Source organism: Amyelois transitella, chromosome 26 (assembly GCF_032362555.1).
Source record: "Amyelois transitella isolate CPQ chromosome 26, ilAmyTran1.1, whole genome shotgun sequence".
Classification (NCBI taxonomy): domain Eukaryota; kingdom Metazoa; phylum Arthropoda; class Insecta; order Lepidoptera; family Pyralidae; genus Amyelois; species Amyelois transitella.
The window spans coordinates 3,353,073-3,372,766 of record NC_083529.1 but is presented as its reverse complement, the minus strand read 5'-3'; the positions used below and the strand labels follow the sequence as shown (position 1 = coordinate 3,372,766).

At 33.4% G+C, this 19,694-nt stretch overlaps 1 protein-coding gene across 4 annotated transcripts in view; it reads right to left on the bottom strand.

Moving 5' to 3' along the window:
* The window catches only part of LOC106135268 (uncharacterized), an 83,445-nt gene that overhangs the window by 38,579 nt on the left and 25,172 nt on the right, over nt 1-19,694 (bottom strand). For all 4 annotated transcript variants that reach the window (XM_013335516.2, XM_013335517.2, XM_060951836.1 and 1 more), the window contains exon 2: nt 16,396-16,846. In XM_013335516.2, the coding sequence (XP_013190970.1) occupies nt 16,396-16,447 (52 nt within the window). In that variant the 5' untranslated portion in view covers nt 16,448-16,846. The remainder of the gene's footprint in view (nt 1-16,395; nt 16,847-19,694) is intronic.

The following is a 19,694-nucleotide window of genomic DNA, read 5'->3' as shown; positions in this document are numbered from 1 at the left end:
CAAATATATACATATACTGTTGTATATTACCATTCTTATGAAAGATGCATAGAAAATATATTAATAAGCATATATTTAGTCCTTAACAAAATTATAAATATGATTTAACTGTCGAAGAAATTTTATTTTTCGTAAACTTATAACGTCTTATTTCGGAAAGATTGCTTGGCTACATGCCGCTGGTACATTGGATAAAACATCATCTAATTATTATGTGTATATATGTATATATAACCAGCAATAATGTTCACGCATCAATAATATGACTTACCTTTTATCTCGTCGCCACTTGTAAAGTATATGCTATTTATACTACGTACAGTCACCGGCTCACTACCACACCAAGTACCAGTACGTCTGTCTGCGATTGCCGCTCGCACGCAACTGTCAACTTGACATTTATAATACCGACTTGTGTGTGTGAGACAGCGTCTTGTATCCATTACTAGATACAAACACTACACATACATTCATATCATCACGTCTATATCCCTTGCGGGGTAGACAGACCCAACAGTCTTGAAACGAATGAAAGGCCACGTTTAGCTGTTTGGCTAAATTTAACGTAAATAATAACAATAGCTATGGTGCAATTAACACTATAAGATTGGATTTATCAGCTAAATGATCCTTATCATGAATTACTCTTGTTGTTGAAAAAATTAACATAGATATTAATTCGACTTGTGTCAAACGAACCAAAAATCAAATAGAGTTGATTCAAAGCCGTAATCTAAATTAAAAATTAAATAGCCACAAATTACTTATTTGTCAAAGTTGCGTCATCAGCGAGGTAAGCCATGCGCAACGCCGTTTTTAGTGATAAACTATTGCTGTTTCGCTTTTTAATATGACGTGAAACGGGACAGCGATAGTTTATCGCGAGATAAAAAATTTGTCAAACAAAAATACTGCGGGGTTACCGCAGGACTGTTCCTGTTCAAAATTTTTGATTCGTCCAGTACGATAAGACATGACCGCACCTAAGGCTAAAATATTATTTCTTGGTCTGTTCATATCCTGACAAATTAATTTAACCTCCCATCTCGGGGACGTTTTGCGAATGCAAAATGTCAACCCAAGAAATTGTTCTTGTAATAACACTATTTCACTAATAATATCATGTGAAACGCTGTGGACAGACAGGGTCCTCATAACAAATGATTTAGCATCTCTTGACCTATATTCGCGCTGAGTTATGACTTCATTTATATGCGGAAAATATGGCGAAGGGGATGAAAACTCAAATTACATTTTTGTTTAATATGTTCGGATTATGACCGAATTCTTGGTCAGGGAATTTTCTATATCGTTATTCGAATAATGCAAATTTTATTAGGATGTGTGGTTAATTAAAGACCACGAATTCAGGTCACAGCCTTATAAATTTGTATCTTTAATTATTGCCATACTTATTCTTTTGATTTGATGGCGGTCATAAATTATTTACTGAATGTTATAGGGATCTTATGTGATCTTTGGGGTTAACTACCTTAAATTTAAGTATGGCGAAAATCTAATCGAACACTCTCCGAAGCTGTTAAGTGACAGCTGCTTTAAATACATAAAATGTTTGCTTGTTTACCTCTCGTCACCGGAGTTAATTCACCAAGGTAATACACTATTGTATGAACTGAATTCAAGTGAACTTAAAACACCTGGGTTCATTAAAACTACTTTGAAAAAACTCTATTCTCCTTTGTGCATTAAATTTACTTTTCAGTCTACTTTATTCTTTTTATGAAGACTACTGTAACAGTGAAGGTTATTCAGATTTTGTCTCTTACTTTCTAATTTATCTAATTCTCAATTAAGTTCAGTCTAAATATAATATGCAATAAGCTGTTGATTCGTAGACACAAAGTTAGCTAAGAATTTAAGCTGGAGGTCGCCATTAGCTTTCATTTAATAATCCACTTTATGCTAAACACGAAACACGAAATAAAGCCTTCAAGTTTTTGCTGATTCAAATCACATTTAACCACATTCAGCACAAATCCGGCCTAATACCTTGATTATGAATGACAATTTAATTATTAATCGACAGTTTACACTCCACATTAATAATTTAACACGTATTTGTGTTGCGTGAAAATGCAAATCGTTACCCCATTAGTTGTTTGTGATGTATTACATAATAGACGTAACCTAGTGTGCTCAATGCAGGATAAAACAACGAAGGTACGGAAAAAAAACAGCAACACGATCAAGCCACTTCAAGAGCTGGGCACATAAAACAGATCAGAAGTAAGTTAGTATAGTTTGAAAACGGGCTCGCACCAAGTTGTAATACAAAAACTTTTCTAACTCGTCACATCAAAATGGAACGCGCGTCCGCGCAGATCAGTTTCTTGAAATTCAGAAATTCAAATTCCAAAATTCTTGGTGTGGGTTTTTTCGCTTTTCTGCGCTGCGTTTGGCCTGCTCGGGCCTTAGGAAGCCTGATCATGTTACTGTTTTTTCTCTATCAACTGGATTTTACGTTTTACGCGAGCTCCCATACGCGTATTCGAAAATTACATTTTATTTGATTTTTAATTTTCTCGTACAGGATTTGCCATACTCTGGCATAGTGGGTTTGCATAACACTAAGAATTTTATTAATTTAAATGCATCAATAGAAAGGCTGATAAACTTGAGATTTTTCTTTTGAGCGATGGACTAGTAACCTGTCACTATACTTCAATTCCACCTTTAAGCCGTACAGCTGAACGTATTCTTTTAATCTATCAAAACTGGTCTCTACTCTTTACTACTGATCCTACTCAAGAATCTACTCCATAAAATTAAAAAATGTGATGGACTATGGAGCTCTGAAGCTTTGCTATGAACTGTGGTCGTGACATGACAAATTTCTGTCTGTGTGTTGTAGTTTGTATTATGTGGAGCTTAACTTTTATACCAACACTGCTTTATGATTGGAGTAAAATAGCATATTAGGCATCCTCGGTTATGATGGGAACACACAGCGTCGCTCGCAGCTGTACAGAACACCTATAGCCTACATAATTGTATCACATTGGTTATTATGTATCTACTAGTTTTAGACCGTGTGTTTTCTTATATAGTACCCCAACGGGGCTAGCATGGCACGCTCGATAAACTATCGCTGTCACGTTTCACGTCATGATAAAAAGCGAAACAGCGACACTTTTTGAGAAGAGGTAGGCAACTTATTAAGTAGGTCAATATAACGAAAAATGGTAACAAAACATATTTGTTTTGTTACCATGTTAGAATATATTACTTCTCCTGACATTTGTACTGGTTGCATCCATACCCGTCTGAAGGCCAGAATCAATGTGCGCTCAAGAGAAATCAGATTTTTTACGCTAAAAGACTCCCGTCTGACCACCGTACCGTAACTACTCCAAGAATCCCCAAATGGCACCATGGTAACACATCCAGTTGTCTAAATGTGCATGTTTCCTCACGATATTTTTCTCCCAGTAAGATCTCGGTTAGCAATCTTTCCCACTAGCCCCATTGAGTAGTCCCACAGTGGGACTAGACGATTTTGTCCGGTAGAAGTCCCATGGGATTAAGTCAATAGTACATGGCCGTGGTTGAATTTGAATCTATGTTTCATTTATTTTTGTGTGAGTGTCTTAACCGTTCGAGCAGCCACGCTCTAAAATATTGTACTAAAACCATTTATGAATAATAGTGTCATAAATATTCTCTAATCTTATTATACCTAGTAGAAATTATGACAAACAACAGGTCGACGATCCGACATAAGGGTGTTCGGTAAATTTGAAACAAAACCGTTTACAATTTATGTTCACTATTATGTGATGTTTAATTGAAATAAAACAAAATTTATGGTTTTTATGTTTTATTTCAATGATGTTTTATTGAAATAAAACAAATTTCAAAAATTATATCAACTGTGTTTGACGTTGATTATTGATTCGTTCTGAGATTAAAAATTTATTCTTAAAAATGCTATTGAAATTTGTAAACCATAAACTACAGTACACGTATTCACATCTGTACCCCTCAAAGGGTAGGCAGAACTGTTACCTATATAATCACGTGACTGAAAAACATCGTTTGAGATTCAGAGATATTACAAAGTACAATCCATCGCGTAAATGCAGTAAATTAATATTGATCGAGCGATACGAGTGAGGTCTACTAATCAACTTAGGACCAAATTGCATTTTTTGTATGTACGTGTTTATGTTTATTAGTAACCCGGTAACTTTTGGACCGTTGGTTTAATTTTGATTAAATTTAAAATATAATATGTTGGATCTGTAAATTAAATATTTAAATTTCGTGGGTCAGTGGTAGGTCAGATTTGTGAAAATTTTAAGTGTTCTCCAAGTTCTAAATTCGCAGCGTACTTCTAGTAGTAATGTTTCTCCAAAATAAAGTAACGATAATCGGGTATTACAACAATGAATAAAGTTATGAAGATTATTTCGCATTAATTTTATCCATGGCATTTCACTTTAAGATCTCGTTCAATCGATTTCAATCGATTTCAATCGAAGACTCGGGCACACAAGGCTTTTCTGAGTTTCCTTAAATGTCGGACGCACGGACACACACTCCTTTAACTGTGTAATAACATCGTACAGTAGGAAGTATGAAAAGACAAAGCTATTTTTATATGAGACTACTACTATTTAAAAAAAGATTTCCAAAAACAAAAAAAAACTAAACTTGTTTTTTGCTATATGCTTTAAAAACAAACTTTAGTAGATATTCAGAGGAACATCGAATTCATAAGAATTCTTGAAAGGTTATATGTCTATGGATGTCGTAAAAGGCGACTAAGGGACAGGCTTATAAACTTGGGATTCTTCTTTTAGGAGATGGGCTAGCAACCTGTCAACCTATTTACCTAAATCTCAATTCTATCATTAAGCCAAACTATAGCCATATTTCTGAGTCATTGACGTTTATCACTACGTAAATTTAATATCATGAGTTTCACACGTAAATCCTCAAAATCTAAGTCACACACTTAACTTCTCATCTCAAAGCCAATGTTTTGGGCCGTGCGTTGATATAACATCAGTCAGTCAATCAGTCGGTTTCTTCTCTTATATATTTTGTTTTAATATCGCTTGTCCTCTACACCACATTCTTCTCCGTAATAACGTCTTCAAGCGAGGAAAATCTAAAAGCCCATATTTCCGAGAACACCCCCTATACACCGTTTCCATTGTTTGTGAGTACCTCTTTTGAAGGTTATGTCGCATTCAATTACGGTCTAGAAACGTTTGACGATGTAGGATCTGCGAAATTACTTTTTTAAGAGTTAAATTGGAGGCAGTCGAGTGTACCGAAGGTAGATTATGTTGTTTACATAGGTACATACTAATATCACGACTTTGATCTTTACGAAGTTAAAAGGGTCAGATTGCTAACCCGTGGAACCAAAAAACTGAAAAGATGTGAAAGATTAAATTATTCGTACAACAAAGATTGTGATTTCATACTTGAAAGATATGAGTAAAAACTATTAAAATTAAACTGAATATATGAGTAAGAACGGAGGATTGAATCTCATAAACAATTCTCAAGTCTCATAAAACTTCTTCAGTGAGTTAAAAACGATTCGAAATACAAATTAAAAAAATACTGACTGCTTAAAATAAATTATAGTTAAACAAAATGAAAACCTTCTTCAGTCAGTTTAAAACAATTCTAAATACAAAATAAAAAAAAATACTGGCAGCTTAAAATAAATTATAGTAAAACAAAAGCCCAAGTACTACCTTAAAAAGTCACTCATCTGAATAAGCGAAAGCTTTGCATTATTTAAAACACCCTGGAGTGAGGGCACCTGAGGGAAACATGCAAATTTTACTTTTATTATTTAGAAATAAACGTTGTTTCTCTAATCTTGTTTTGGAACTTTAATTGAATAGTAGCTTTTACTGTCGACTTTTTACATAAAAATTAAATTAGATAAAAAAGAAGTTTCGGAAATTGTACTTGTTAGTGAACTCTTACATTACCTGTAAGTAATTTAAGTTAAGCACAACAAAAAAAAGCATTTATTAGCAATTCAGCAATTCATAAAAATATTTTCTCCTGTAGATATTTAGGCAGATATTTTATAAACATACCTTATGTAAATACATACATCTAAGCACGTCTATATCCGATGCGGATTAGACAAAGACCACAGACTCGTATAGACAGTAAGGCCACTTTCAGTTTTATGGCTTCATAATAGAATTGAGATTTGAATACTGCTAGCCCATCGCCTAAAAGAAGAAAAAAGTACCTGATACTTTAAATAAAATGCATAATTCCGTCGACGGACAAAGGATACCGACAGAAAAGAATGACCAACTGAAATCTAGAATTTCAATCAAAATGGCGACTAAACTCCAAGGAAAATGGAGTTTGTTAAGAAAAATGCATTTTTTACTACAAAGACCTGAGGCGGCTTTGTAAATCTAGCGTTCGGAGCGGAATAAAAGACATTGTTAGTTATACTGATTTCGAATTGACGATTTTTAAAAAAGAATGTAATGCTTAGTTGCTGTTATGAGACACAAGTTCTGCTTAGATCGGATACTAGACTTTAACAATCCTCACAATATATCAAAAATAATTTATACATGTATTTAATCTTAGTTTTATCCCTAATATACAGAGCCAACAGTCTAGCAAAGACTGAAAGGTCCAAAACAATACACGTGCAATCTTCGTTGTAGAAAGCTTTTAAAGAAATAAAAGAAATTTTGACTTTTGTTTTTTGTTTTCTTCTGCTAATAAAAAAAACCTTCAACATAATGAATTTTGGTTATTATTTGTTTAACCTTTCAGGAATAACAATGACTATTTCTGATACTTCCAACAATAGCGTAGCCTTGCGCAAGAGCCTATTATCAGCACATACTGGTACTGAAAGTAACCTTTTTTTTGTGTATTTTTTTTCGCTTTTTCCAGAATAAAGGAAGAGACATTACATAAATAAGAATCATGCCAATATTTTACAGATAAAAAATTGCGTTTCTTTTCATATAAACAGTAGATTGTTAAACAATAAGAAGAGTAAACGAAATAAATGAACTTTCTTAAGCAAACGCAATATTTTTATAGCAGGTACACTCACCGTGAAAGTAATCACAAAGACAATTTCTTTTATAAAATGGTGAAAGTCGGAGGTGGTTTTCTACTGAACCCTTACCTTTGAACCCTTGTATATTGAAGCGAGAATATTAACCAAAAACCCATACATATTAAATACAACAAACCTATTAACCCCTTATGTATTTCTCATTTTATCAAATTTTTAACCTGATCGAATTTTGTAAAAATATATATTTAATAGTGCGAGTATTTTGTAGCTCTTATTGTAGTGTGTATTTTTTTCACTTTTTCCATCATCTTCAATTATTTTTATAAATACTTATGTTTATAGAATCTGCTCCCCGAATGTAGAAGTAATAAAAATAAACACCATTTTCTTCGGTCACTTATAGAAACTTCAAAAATAAATTTACCAAGAGGAATCCCAAGTGCTAATTTACAAACTTGGGATACTTCCTAGAGGCCTTTCCTTGATGGTCTTTCCAGCAGTCGCCTTTTACGACATCCATCGCCGAGAAGTCGACAAAAAAGGAACAAAACAAAAGAGCTCAAGGGAATACACTCTTTCGGGCCCATCGTTTTTTAGGGAAGCAAGGACAAACGCATTTTCTTCGTGCTGCAGAATTAATGAGGTAATTTGTCTACGGCAAGGAGTCATATTCGAAATTGAAACAAATTCAATTTATTGGCTTCCCGTGATAGTCGTGTTTACTTACTGGTATGATCGATTCTACCTTCACTCTCGGTGTTAGGGTTCCTTCGTTCTTTTATTTTTTCAACAATATATATGTTCAATGCAGAAAAATATTTTTATTTATTAATTGGCAATACTCATAAAAAATTAAGATTACTAACGCCAAAACGTAACTCGTTTGTGTCACTGAAAAATGTTCGGTATCAAAACTTTTTATACATATAGTCACATCTATATCCCTTACGGGGTAGACAGAGCCAATAGTCCCGAAAAGATTGAATGGCCACATTCAGCTGCTCGGCTTAATGATGGAATTGAGATCCAAATAGTGACAGGTTGCCAGCCCATCGCCTAAAAAAAGGATCGCAATTTTATAAGCCTATCCCTTAGTCGCCTTTTACGACATCCATGGGAAAGAGATGGAGTGGTCCTATTCTTTTTTATATTATAGTTAAAACATTAATAACAAAAAATTCTACGCTATTACATTATTATTTACATACGAACATCTATATAATCACGTCTATATCCTTTGGAAGGTAGACAGAGCCAACAGTCTTAAAAATATTTAACGTCCACGTTAAGCTGTATGGATAAATGATGGAACTAAAATACCAAAATGCCACTAAAGAAAGTAATTAATAGTTAGCGATGTGACTAACGTATTATTGACCTACAAAAGTTAGGTAGATAAATCGGTTGCCTTATAAACTTCCGAGACATTGGATACGGAAAAGGTGTAAAGAAAATCTAAGGAAATTGGTATTGATTGTTATATTTCGGATTTGTACCGAAAACATTTTTTATTAGCACATATTATGTTACCACGCATTCATTTCTCCTTTCTATATCACTTACATCTTCTGTAAACATTAATACGAGATGTTCAAACTCTTTCATGGCATTTATTTATTTTTGCAACAGTCAAAATATTACACTGAATCAGTTGATGTCGTATGGTTCCCAGAACTTCTGAATACATACTTGTACATACATACATATAAACACATCTATTTCCCTTGTGGGGTAGACAGAGCCAATAGTCTTGAAAGGACTGGTATACCACGTTCAGCTGTTTGGCTTAACGATGGACAATTTATAAGGCTTTCACTTAGTCGCCTTTTACGACATACATGTTGCTCACGGCACCAATAAAAAAAAACACTTTTTGCCATTTATGTCTAAGAAAATATAATAGTATGGATTTAAAGACCTAGGAAAATGATAATGGGTTATAGTTTTGGTAAAATCACGCCTCCTTTCCTGGGTAGTTCATTCGCTTCGTCTTCATTCATAACTCTATATGTTCAAGCTCGTCGTAAAAAAGTAACCACAAATTCTCTCAAGTTTTCTCATATAACACAGCAAGCGAAAAACCTTGTATCTACCATTTTCCAAACGGAATTGAGTGGTTATAACCCATATACTTTTTACGATTAGTATCGCAACAGTAAATTAGAAGTTGGTATTAATAATGGCCACTCGGTGACCGCTGCTCCCAGCATTTTATACCTACATTACCTTAATGCGTGGGCCGTTAGGGCCTTTATTGCTTTTAATATAAATTAGGGGTTTGTAGTGTTGTTGAAGCATTTTATGGTGTGATAAAGCTGCTGTGATGTTCTTGAAGTGAAGAAAAACTGTGTGCCAGCTGTTAGTCAATGCTATCATTAAACCAGCCGAGCGTGGCATTTCAGTCTGTTCAAGACTGTAGGCTCTGTCTACCCAGCAAAGTATATGGACGTGATTATAATATTATGTGTAAGTACAAGCAGCTTCTCTTCCTGCGTGGATTAAGTCAATTAATTCTTCATTTGGATGTTGTGCTAGCAACTGTTCACTATCTCTTTTTCAATTCCATCATCAAATCTTCATTATCCTGATTAACGTGGTTCTCAACTGTTATTCAATATGGGATTTTTAAATGATACACTGTGATTATTTTAGAGTAAAACCATTATGGATGTCATGGTCACGGATCACGTCATATTATGGAAAAGAGAGAAAAATGCTTAATTAAAAATGGGTAAGATTATCCCATAGCAATATTGATAAAAAATAATAATAATAACAATAAGTGAATAATATATGTACATCGGAATTAATAATTCTCACGATAATGTGATTTTTGTTTCTTTTCCGAACTTTTTGACACAAGTGTGTATGTGTTCACCCCACACAAAAACTATCTAAGTGGATGCCAAAACTGTTAGATTTTGGAGTCAAGCCAAAAAATATTCGCGTAAAAGGGCTGAGCTACCGGATCAATTAATAAAATGGAATGAAATATGGAGTAACTTTATGATATTTCATAGAGTTTTTATTGTTTAATATTGACTTGATTGTTTATTTGTCAGCTATTAAATCATCATCTTATTAACTAAAAAATAAAGTACTGTTTCTACGGATTTAATGACAAACGATATAATGAATACTTATTCCTCGAAGCCATGTGAAAAATCTAGCAAATTATATACATATACTGTGTTGATTTTTTTATATTTCCAAATTCACATCCGTTAAAATAATCTTACATTATTTTAGAAGCATTTTAAATAAAGAACAGTTTTCCCAAACTACATACACACATTTCTATTACTAACTTTTTATTGCCAAAAATAACCGATACGTCACGACGCGAACCTCTCCATCCAATAACAATAAAAAAGGTAATAAAACCTTTATTATTTATTACACCACTGCTTGCCTATACTTGCGGTTCTGGTGCCTGGAACTATGGAAACTTTCCAATGATTTATAATATAGATCGCTACCTAGAGAGTAACAAAGTGAAAACGATATTTCTCATTCAAAACAATATGTTATTGGCTTTTTCTCGGTGTCTTAATAGAAAATTAGATGAGACTTTTTTATATAACATTCAAAAGAAACATTTAATTAAGTTCTGGCGAAAGGTCTAGGTTATAAAAAGAGAGTTAGGAATGTGGATGACGCGAAAGATTCATGCATACTACATGGATCGTGGTTAGTGAGAAGATGAAGTCTCAACCAACCCCTCGAGAAAAAGGCGTCAAAATTGTTATCATAACGACGTAAACAGTAAAAATATGATCAAGGTAAACATAATATCTAATATGACACTCCTTGAACGGACACCTTGGAACTTGCTACAAAATGTTTAGTTTAACAATAAGATAACCAAAATGAGTTGAATCCATGGTTGCTATATGTACAAGTATTATTCCCGGACCTAAGGCCTAGAAGCATCGTAGGAAATGGTGCAACTGGGACACTCAAGGATGAGAAAGAGACAAAAAATCCTACGAACCAAAAAATCCCAGAAACTCACACGACACGAAGAATCAAGTTAATACGTTAATGTTACAAAATAAAGAGCATGTATTATTTACTACGACATAAAAAAGATAACAGATTCCCTTACAAACATTCAGCGGCAACATACAAAGAAAATAAACGATGGCTGCTTTATAAAAAAGTATCGCCTTATAGCTGTTATCCCGCGGGAACACATAACTTTTCCGGGATTAAATGTATCGTATGTATTATTCCATGGGAAACAGTCCCAATGCAAATCCATATAGCGACTCTTGGGGATAACGCCAAAAATTATGGCTATTTCTTTGGTGTGGCCGACTTCTTAAAAGTATTGTTTTTTTATAATAGATTCGAGTGCGTGTGAACTCAATCCGGTTGGTGGTAAGCAAGATGAGGCTTAAAGCTCAAATATTGCCTATTCACTCTTGCCTTGAAAATTCTGAAGTTGTTTGACTACTATAAAAGAAAGGTTGTTGTTTTTGTATTCATGTGTACACTAGTTTTACAGAAACAACCTGTGTAAGTTAATATATTAACTGACATAAAATTACTAATTACTAGTTGCGCTCTGGGGCTTTGCTCGTGTGATAATTCCGGGATAAATACTACTTGTTGTGTTACTCCAGGTTATATCCAAATGACTGTTAGAGAATGCTAAACGGCATTAAGTCCGCCTTTTGTACATTTTATTGGTGCAATAAAGTTTTATATAAATAAATCCCACTACCAAATTTCATCAAAATCATATGCCTTTTATGCATCATGCATTTTAACCGGGCACATAACTGATTCCACCACCGACGTTCTCAAATTTATTAGTAAGATTATATATACCTACATAAAATAATAGATCGTAATCGGAGGTAGATAAGGTTGAAGATCGGATGATCAGAAGCGCTCCTAGTTAAAGGTTCCAGGCGAACCCTAGGCTTCTTCCAGGGGAGAAGCAACTAGTACACATGATAGGATAATATCGATGGCTTGTTCAAATATAAACACATGTCGTGGAAACAAACATGTTTCCTTTTGTAAATATTGTTTTTAATTCGTGCCGTGGAGGTATGTTGATTTTATAAATGCGACGGTTTGAACGAACAAAGGTCTTTTTTTACAAACAACTCTCCAAAGCTTTAGTTTTCATAGGAACTTTCTAGGTAAGCTTGTAAACACGTACCTAGTTTGTTTTTTGGGAACCTTTATGGTAAACAATCTTTAAAATATATTTTTAAAAAAGCATTTCATATAATTTATATAGTATTAAATTAAAAAAAAAAACCATTAAAAGGTAAAGGGATAGGCTTGTACTTGGGAATCTTCTTTTAGTTGATGTACTAGCAACCTGTCACTTATTTGAATCTCAATTCTATCATTAAGCCAAATAGCTGAACGTGGCCTATCATTCTGTTCAAGACTGAATGACTCTGTCTACCCGGCAAGGAATTTAGACGTGATTATATGTATTTATGTACGTATGCATATTTTTTTTACTCTAATGGTTAGTATTTCTCTTCAGAAATACACTCAAGATGCCAAAAATCATTGGAAAACTTTTCGCTTAAATAAATATACCTTTCAACACGTTTCCGCAATTTGCTCTATTGATGGTTACTTTTAGTGCATGCCTTTAGTGAAAGCTTTTAACTGGAAATAAAGATTGACAAATGACAAGAACCAAGGTAAAGTTGTTGGTGAAAATGTAGTACGAAATTTTATTCTAAAATAAGAAATATAGAAGATGTACCCGAAACCAACGAGCTTGCATGAAGAGAGTTATGAATGTGGATGAAGCGAAAGAAGTATGCAGAGATCGTGGCTAATGGCAAGATATAGTCTCTGCCTACCACTCCGGGAATAAGGCGTAATTCTATGTATGTAGAAGAAAGACGCATAGCAATCCGAATGCTATGTCGTAGGGTTCCCGACATTTAAAAATAGAGTAACTCCATCTCTTTCCCATTAAATTTTGTTACAGGTGTCGAACGGAATAGTCACATTCATATTTTAAATTTAGTTTGTTCCACCGCTTCTTCTACACATGAACTTTGGAAGCGGTAGTAGTTATAATTAGATTTAAGTGATGTGACGTCAATAAGTGATACCTTGTATCCAAATTTGAAAATAAATCTATTTTATTCTATGCGTTTACCGTGATCCGATATTATTGTGACCTCACGGAAATCGCTTCATGTTAAAAATGTGCCTTTTGACAATGATCTTAGATCGAATAAGTCAGTCAGCGTGAGTTATCTCTAGAGCTGAGGTGGCAACCGCAACTAACGTGTGGAAGAACGAGACGACATTAAAAACAATAAAACGAAAACAACCCATTTTTGTTGAACAGTTAAATAATTATGGTTAATGGAAACTCAAAGCTTAAATTTAATTACCTCCGAACCTTATTTCACCGAATTGGATAGAGAAAGGATCTTACAATAACTCAAAATTTCGCTGTACATTTGGTAATCATATTATGTATCTCCGTTTATTTTGTCTTGGAACCAGAGCTATGGAACTCAGCATAAATACGTAATCATATTAAGCGGGCTGATTAAAATAATACAGAAACCATGAAGTGATAAAAATTGTAAAGTAAAAGCTTTATATTGTAATACTAAAAAAAAAAGTTCTTGAATTGCATGAAATTTGGTTCATGCAAAAAAAGTATAATAAAATATGCATACCATAGATCGTGGTAATTAGAGAGATACACACACACACACACACACACACAACCACACATACACATAATCACGTCTACATCCCTTGCGGGGTAGACAAAGCAAACAGTCTTAAAAAGACTGGAAGGTGGTGCCTTCCAGTATTCCATAGCAAAAAGAATAGGACCACTCCATCTCCTTCTCATGGATGTCGTAAAAGGCGGCTAATGCTTATAAACTTGGGATTCTTTTTTTAAGCGATAAGCTAGGAACCTGTCACTATTTTAATCTTAATTCTATCATTAAGCTAAATGAATGTGGCTTATTGGTTTTTTCTAGACTTTTGGCTCTGTCTACCCCACAAGGTATATAGATGTGATTATATGTGTGTATGTATATTTTTTCTTCGTATAATAAAATATTGAAAGTAACTCTGAGATTAAACAAAAGAAAAAATGCGTAAAATTTTATTAAGATTATAAAGTTAAGTGCTAGAATTTTCCAGTGAACATCTTTCAAAGAGAATGGAAATTTCAAAGGGAAACTTCTAATTGGGTGTTACATTTTAAAACCATCTATTACCTTAAAGCTATCTGTTATTCGGAAACAGAGAGGATTAGAATTGTTTTTGTAAGAGCAATTCTCAATTTGTTCCTTTAATTTAGTAAAGAATTTGTCACAAAATGGAGCACGTAATTGATATACATAAGTCTTTCGTAAAGATTTTACGACGGAAATATAACCGTCATGTTGCTTTTATTTCTTTCTAGATCTTGTCCAGAAGCCTACATGCTTTAGATAAAGAATTATGTCTTTTTTCCGTTTCTCCGTAAATTTAGGCAGAGATTTAGAGTTTACAAAGCAAACTTGAAGTTCGCTCACTTTTTGTAAAAGAAAGTGTTTATTTAAAAATAATAAAATGTATTATACAATTTTTTACTTTCATAGAAATTAGAATGCTTTATTCGTTCCGTTTGACATAAGTATACGAGACAAATAAAATTACAATGGTAGACTGTTAAATAATTCTATTAGCATTAAGTCCACATATCGTACTGAACAAATTGTAAATGTTACAATAAATAAATAAATAGCTCAATTATATTGACCGAGGTATATATTTTATTTAAAACCGTTTTCAAATAGCGAAACAGGATCTTTCCAAGATAAAAGGCAGTGAATAAAATTAATTGCAAAAGATAAAAATAAAATAGCTAAAGTTGTACCTCTTCAAACAAATTAACAACAAGATATTTTGTGAGGAAGTTAAAAACTCCGAAGTTATAAGGAAAGTAATTAAGGATCTCATTATTATTAATCAAACCTTGGATTTATCGGGATTCGGTATAAAGAGAAGAAAAAGGATTTTTTAAGGAATCTACGTTCACCTTCGCGTCACCCGGCTCGATATCCTTCGGTTACTAAATGACCAAAATAATAATGTAATAAGTTACTTAAGTAAGTACTATTTTCTTGTTACTGTGTAAATTACTATGCAATAAAGATATTACAAACAAACAAAACAAAAAAACGGACAATGTTCGGTGCAAACCGCTGGGTCCAGAAATTTGAAATTGTAAGACTAAGAGAGGATTTCCCGAAATTCCCGTGGAACGAAAATTACTGCGAATTATAGGAATTATATAATACTCTTCCGTTACTGAGTGACTTAAAGACAACGTACAGCTGAAATTACTACTGGGGGAAGCTTAAATTTGGCATATTAGATCTATGAGAACACTTTCCCGAGAAGATTTCTCAAAATTCCCGCAGGAATTTTTAGTCTTACGGAATTTTAAGTTTTGCGCGTGGCTCCCTTAGCTCCTACGGGCGTACCTACGACAGTTATTCCATATTTATTTAGTTTTAACGAAATATCCGCTATAAATACGCTTATATTAATTCGACGAATTAAATACTATTTGATGTATTTATCATACTCGTAAAATACTACAAATTGAATATAGATACCAACATGCAACGCGTTATTAACACCAAATGAAACAGAATATGAAATTGGGAAACATGAATTGAAAACAAACAATATGTTAACAAAACATTACGACATTTCAACAGTACTGTATCAATTATTTTGATTTCCGTTCACGTTTATTGGTTTACTTTATAAAATCGGAACAGGTTTTTTATTTCTGATGTTATCCCTTTTTTTACTTTATAATACAGTATTTATTAATATAATTATATTTTTCAAATTTGATTTCAATTATTTTGGTTAAAAACTTCCTTGGAAACACAAAAATGGAGGTTCTTCATTTTTATTACTTATTCAATATACGTCATTTGTTTTTTTATGTATAAGCATGTTTTTATTACTAATACGAATAAAATGAACATTTCATTACTAGTCCAATCTATTTTTACTGAATTTGCCGTTTTAGGTTAATATCATTTTATTGAATACAGTCTGTATAAAAATATCTCAGAGTCTCAACCTCTTTTTTTATTAAATTATCTAATTGGCTAGTTATAAAAACAATATCAGCGCGCAATTTTATAAGTAAATATCGAAAGGAAATATGTAGTCAGTACTAGTTTCATTTTTATCATTTTGGTAAAACATTTGTGCAATATACGTGTAAAGTTAAGTTATTATTTCTAAGCTCATAAGTCTCTAAATCATTATCATCAATTCACTATTTTCTACGCTCAAAATTTACTTACCAATCAACAGCAAAGCGACAAAGCTTACAATCTTCTTCTCCACCGGCGTCATTTCGATTACTTCTTTATTTCCTCACTTATTATTTACATTGTCACGTTCACTATCATTCAATTCTATCATATTTACACTTAATTTATATTTTTAATCTTTATCAATTTCAGTTTTCAATTTTTCTTTCATTGTAACTACATAAGTTCATCATTCTCCGTCAGTTTTGTAAACACATATATCATCACGTCTAAAATCAACTGCATCATATTACCTTACATCTATATCTTGGTTTATATTTCTAACCATTCCATTTTCGTGAATTTATCAAAGCAGTTTACTCTCAACCGCCAGATTTTCATTCAATCACGACAAAATATGTTTGTCCAATCGCGTATCAACATCAGCTAAATCTGCATGAAGGTCGTTTCCTTGATCGTTGTGGTTTTCGCGCCGAAATTTCTGGAACAAACAAGGGAAATTCTGTAAAGAGACTGCTCGCAAAAAACTCTTTATCTTGGCAATTGATAATTTAAGTGTAAAGATAAAAATTACTTGGTAAACTTAATAATAAAACGAAGAGCACAATTGTTATTATTATCTAAATTTAAAATTTAATTGTACCTTGTTCATAATCTTCAGGCGAAAGGTCGGGTCTTTATATCGCGTTAGTATTAAGGGTGTAATAAATTTAAATCTATAATAGTATGCAGGGATCATGGCCAGTGAAAAGATGTGAGTTTGTTGTCCTTCCGAAAAGAGGCGTGATTTTGTGCATATATGTAAAAAATATAGTCGAATTAAACTATACTGTAAGACGTGAAGTGGTTCCTTAAAATCAATTACCCTATCTCTTACGAGGTAGACAGAGCGAAAACTTGAAAAGACCGTACATAAAGATATAGATAGATAGATGATTATAAGAAACATAGACAAGATACATATATGGTTCAAGTTGATTTATAAGAAGAATGCCTTTAATCTATGAAAATGGTTCTAAAACATTACAATAAATAGAATCTTCTTAACGCATTATCTTTTATGTGCCAGAAATGAGCGCAACATATTGTACATTGGGAAACTGCTCACTGTCATGCGAGCTACGCATTATACATGTACTAACATGCTTTGTCTGTTTGTCACATTAATATCACTCTTTTGCCGTGTGGTTCCCGGAACCAGTACAAAAAAGAATAGGTCCACTCCATCCATTTCCCATGGATTTCGTAAAAGGCGACTAAGGGATATGCTTAAAAACTCTGGTTTCTTCTTTTAGGCGATGGTCTAGCAACCTGTCACTATTTGAATCTCAATTCTATCATTAAGCCAAATAGCTGAACGTGGCCATTCAGTTTTTTCAAGACTGTTGGCTCTGTCTACCCCGCAAGGGATATAGATGTGACCATATGTATGTATGTATGCCGTATCACAAAAGCACGTCAGTTTCGGGTACTCTTGACCTGGCCTTTCTCCAGGACATCCCTGACTTGATCAATGCCTCCCTTCAAAGACAAACGTTTTACAATTAGGCCGCTAAGCTGACGGATGACCAATTATTTGAACTACCTACGACTTGATGGATGACCATTTATTTGAACTATGTGCTAATAAAATGTTATTTTCCGAGTACTCATAAATTTATCTTATGAGTGTATTAATAACTGTTACATATTCATCTCATGAATAAACGAACAAATACTTTTATAGCGCGGTTCCATTAAGACGATTGCTCCAAGAGGATTATGTTCTTACGAACAACTACAATAGCCGTAATCCATATTTTGACGATTTACTTACGTAATAAATATGTATAAATTTATTCATGAATTGTACTTTTGTTCATTGAAGTGTATATTTATGGAATAACAACAATATACATAGATCGGACTTTAAACTAACATTCATACATATAGTACCTAAAAATAATAGGACCACTCTATCTCTTTCCCATGGATGTCGTAAAAGGCGACTAAGGGGTAGGCTTATAGACTTAGGATTCTTCTTTTGGACTAGCAACCTGTCACTATTTGAATCTCAATTCTATGTTAAAGCCAAACAGCTGAACGTGGCCTATTAGTCTTTACAAGACTGTTGGCTCTGTCTACCCCGCAAGGGATATAGACGTGATTATATGTATGTATGTATACATACAGTCACGTCTATATACCTTTTGGGGTAGACAGAGCCAACAGTCTTCTAAAGACTGATAACGTTAACTTTTTGGCTTGATGATAGAATTAATATGTAATTAGTGACAGTTTGCTAGCCCATCGCCTAAAAGAATAATCCCTAGTTTAAAAGCCTGTCCCTTACTCACCTTTTACGACATCCATGGGAAAGAGAAGGAGTGGTCCTATTCTTTTTATTGGTGCCGGGAACCACACGGAACACTTTAAACCAAAAAATAACATTGTCAGCGAGCTGCTTCTTTATCTGCGCAGATTATAAGTATCAAGGTGATTTGGGATTCTTTCACTTGCTTTTGCTCCCTGTCCTTTAGTATCTTTGAATCATTCAATCATTAAGTAATCTATTTAAATGTATGTAGTCATAATACCATAACATGACATAAATAAAAACATAAACAAAGAATTATCTTCTAGAATAAAGATGTAATATATAAGGAGTATATGTGTTTTTTAACAGGAAGAAATTTAATTGTATTATCCCGACTATATTGTTTTATGCTGTATTATTATTTTTTTGATTCTTGATTTGGTACCTAACCCAAGTTTTAGGTTTTCCCCCAAAAGTTATAAAGTCTAAGGTTTACAGGTTACACGATAATGTTCAAGCATGTAATTTACCAGAATTGTATATTTCCCAGCGGGCTTTTCCATAAAGTTGTAACTCGAAGCCTGTTTAGTATTTACCAGAAGTTGCGCAAGACTTCACAAGTCGTTAACAAGTTTCGTCCAAATTGACTCCGCTGAATTAGCGTGAACATGTTTCAGTTTAAAGGGCTGCCGTAAAAAATCGTGTTATCGGTGATCGTTTCTGTGCCTACCTTTTCGTGAGAGAGGTGTGATTTTATGTATGTTTATTACGTAATGATGTATTACTTTAATTTATAGAATATATATAGGGCGGTTCTGGTTTTGGGGGATAAGCCACGAGAGCGTGGTCTTTCTACTTTTCCATCAAAATAGCTTTCTTTTGACGTATATAATATATATTATTGGTATTGTATTGGTTCCGTGTGGTTCCCGGTTCACCAGTTCACCAAGGAATACAAAAAAGTATAGGACCACTCTATTTCTTTCCCATGGATGTCATAAAAAGCGACTAAGGAACAGGCTTACAAACTTGG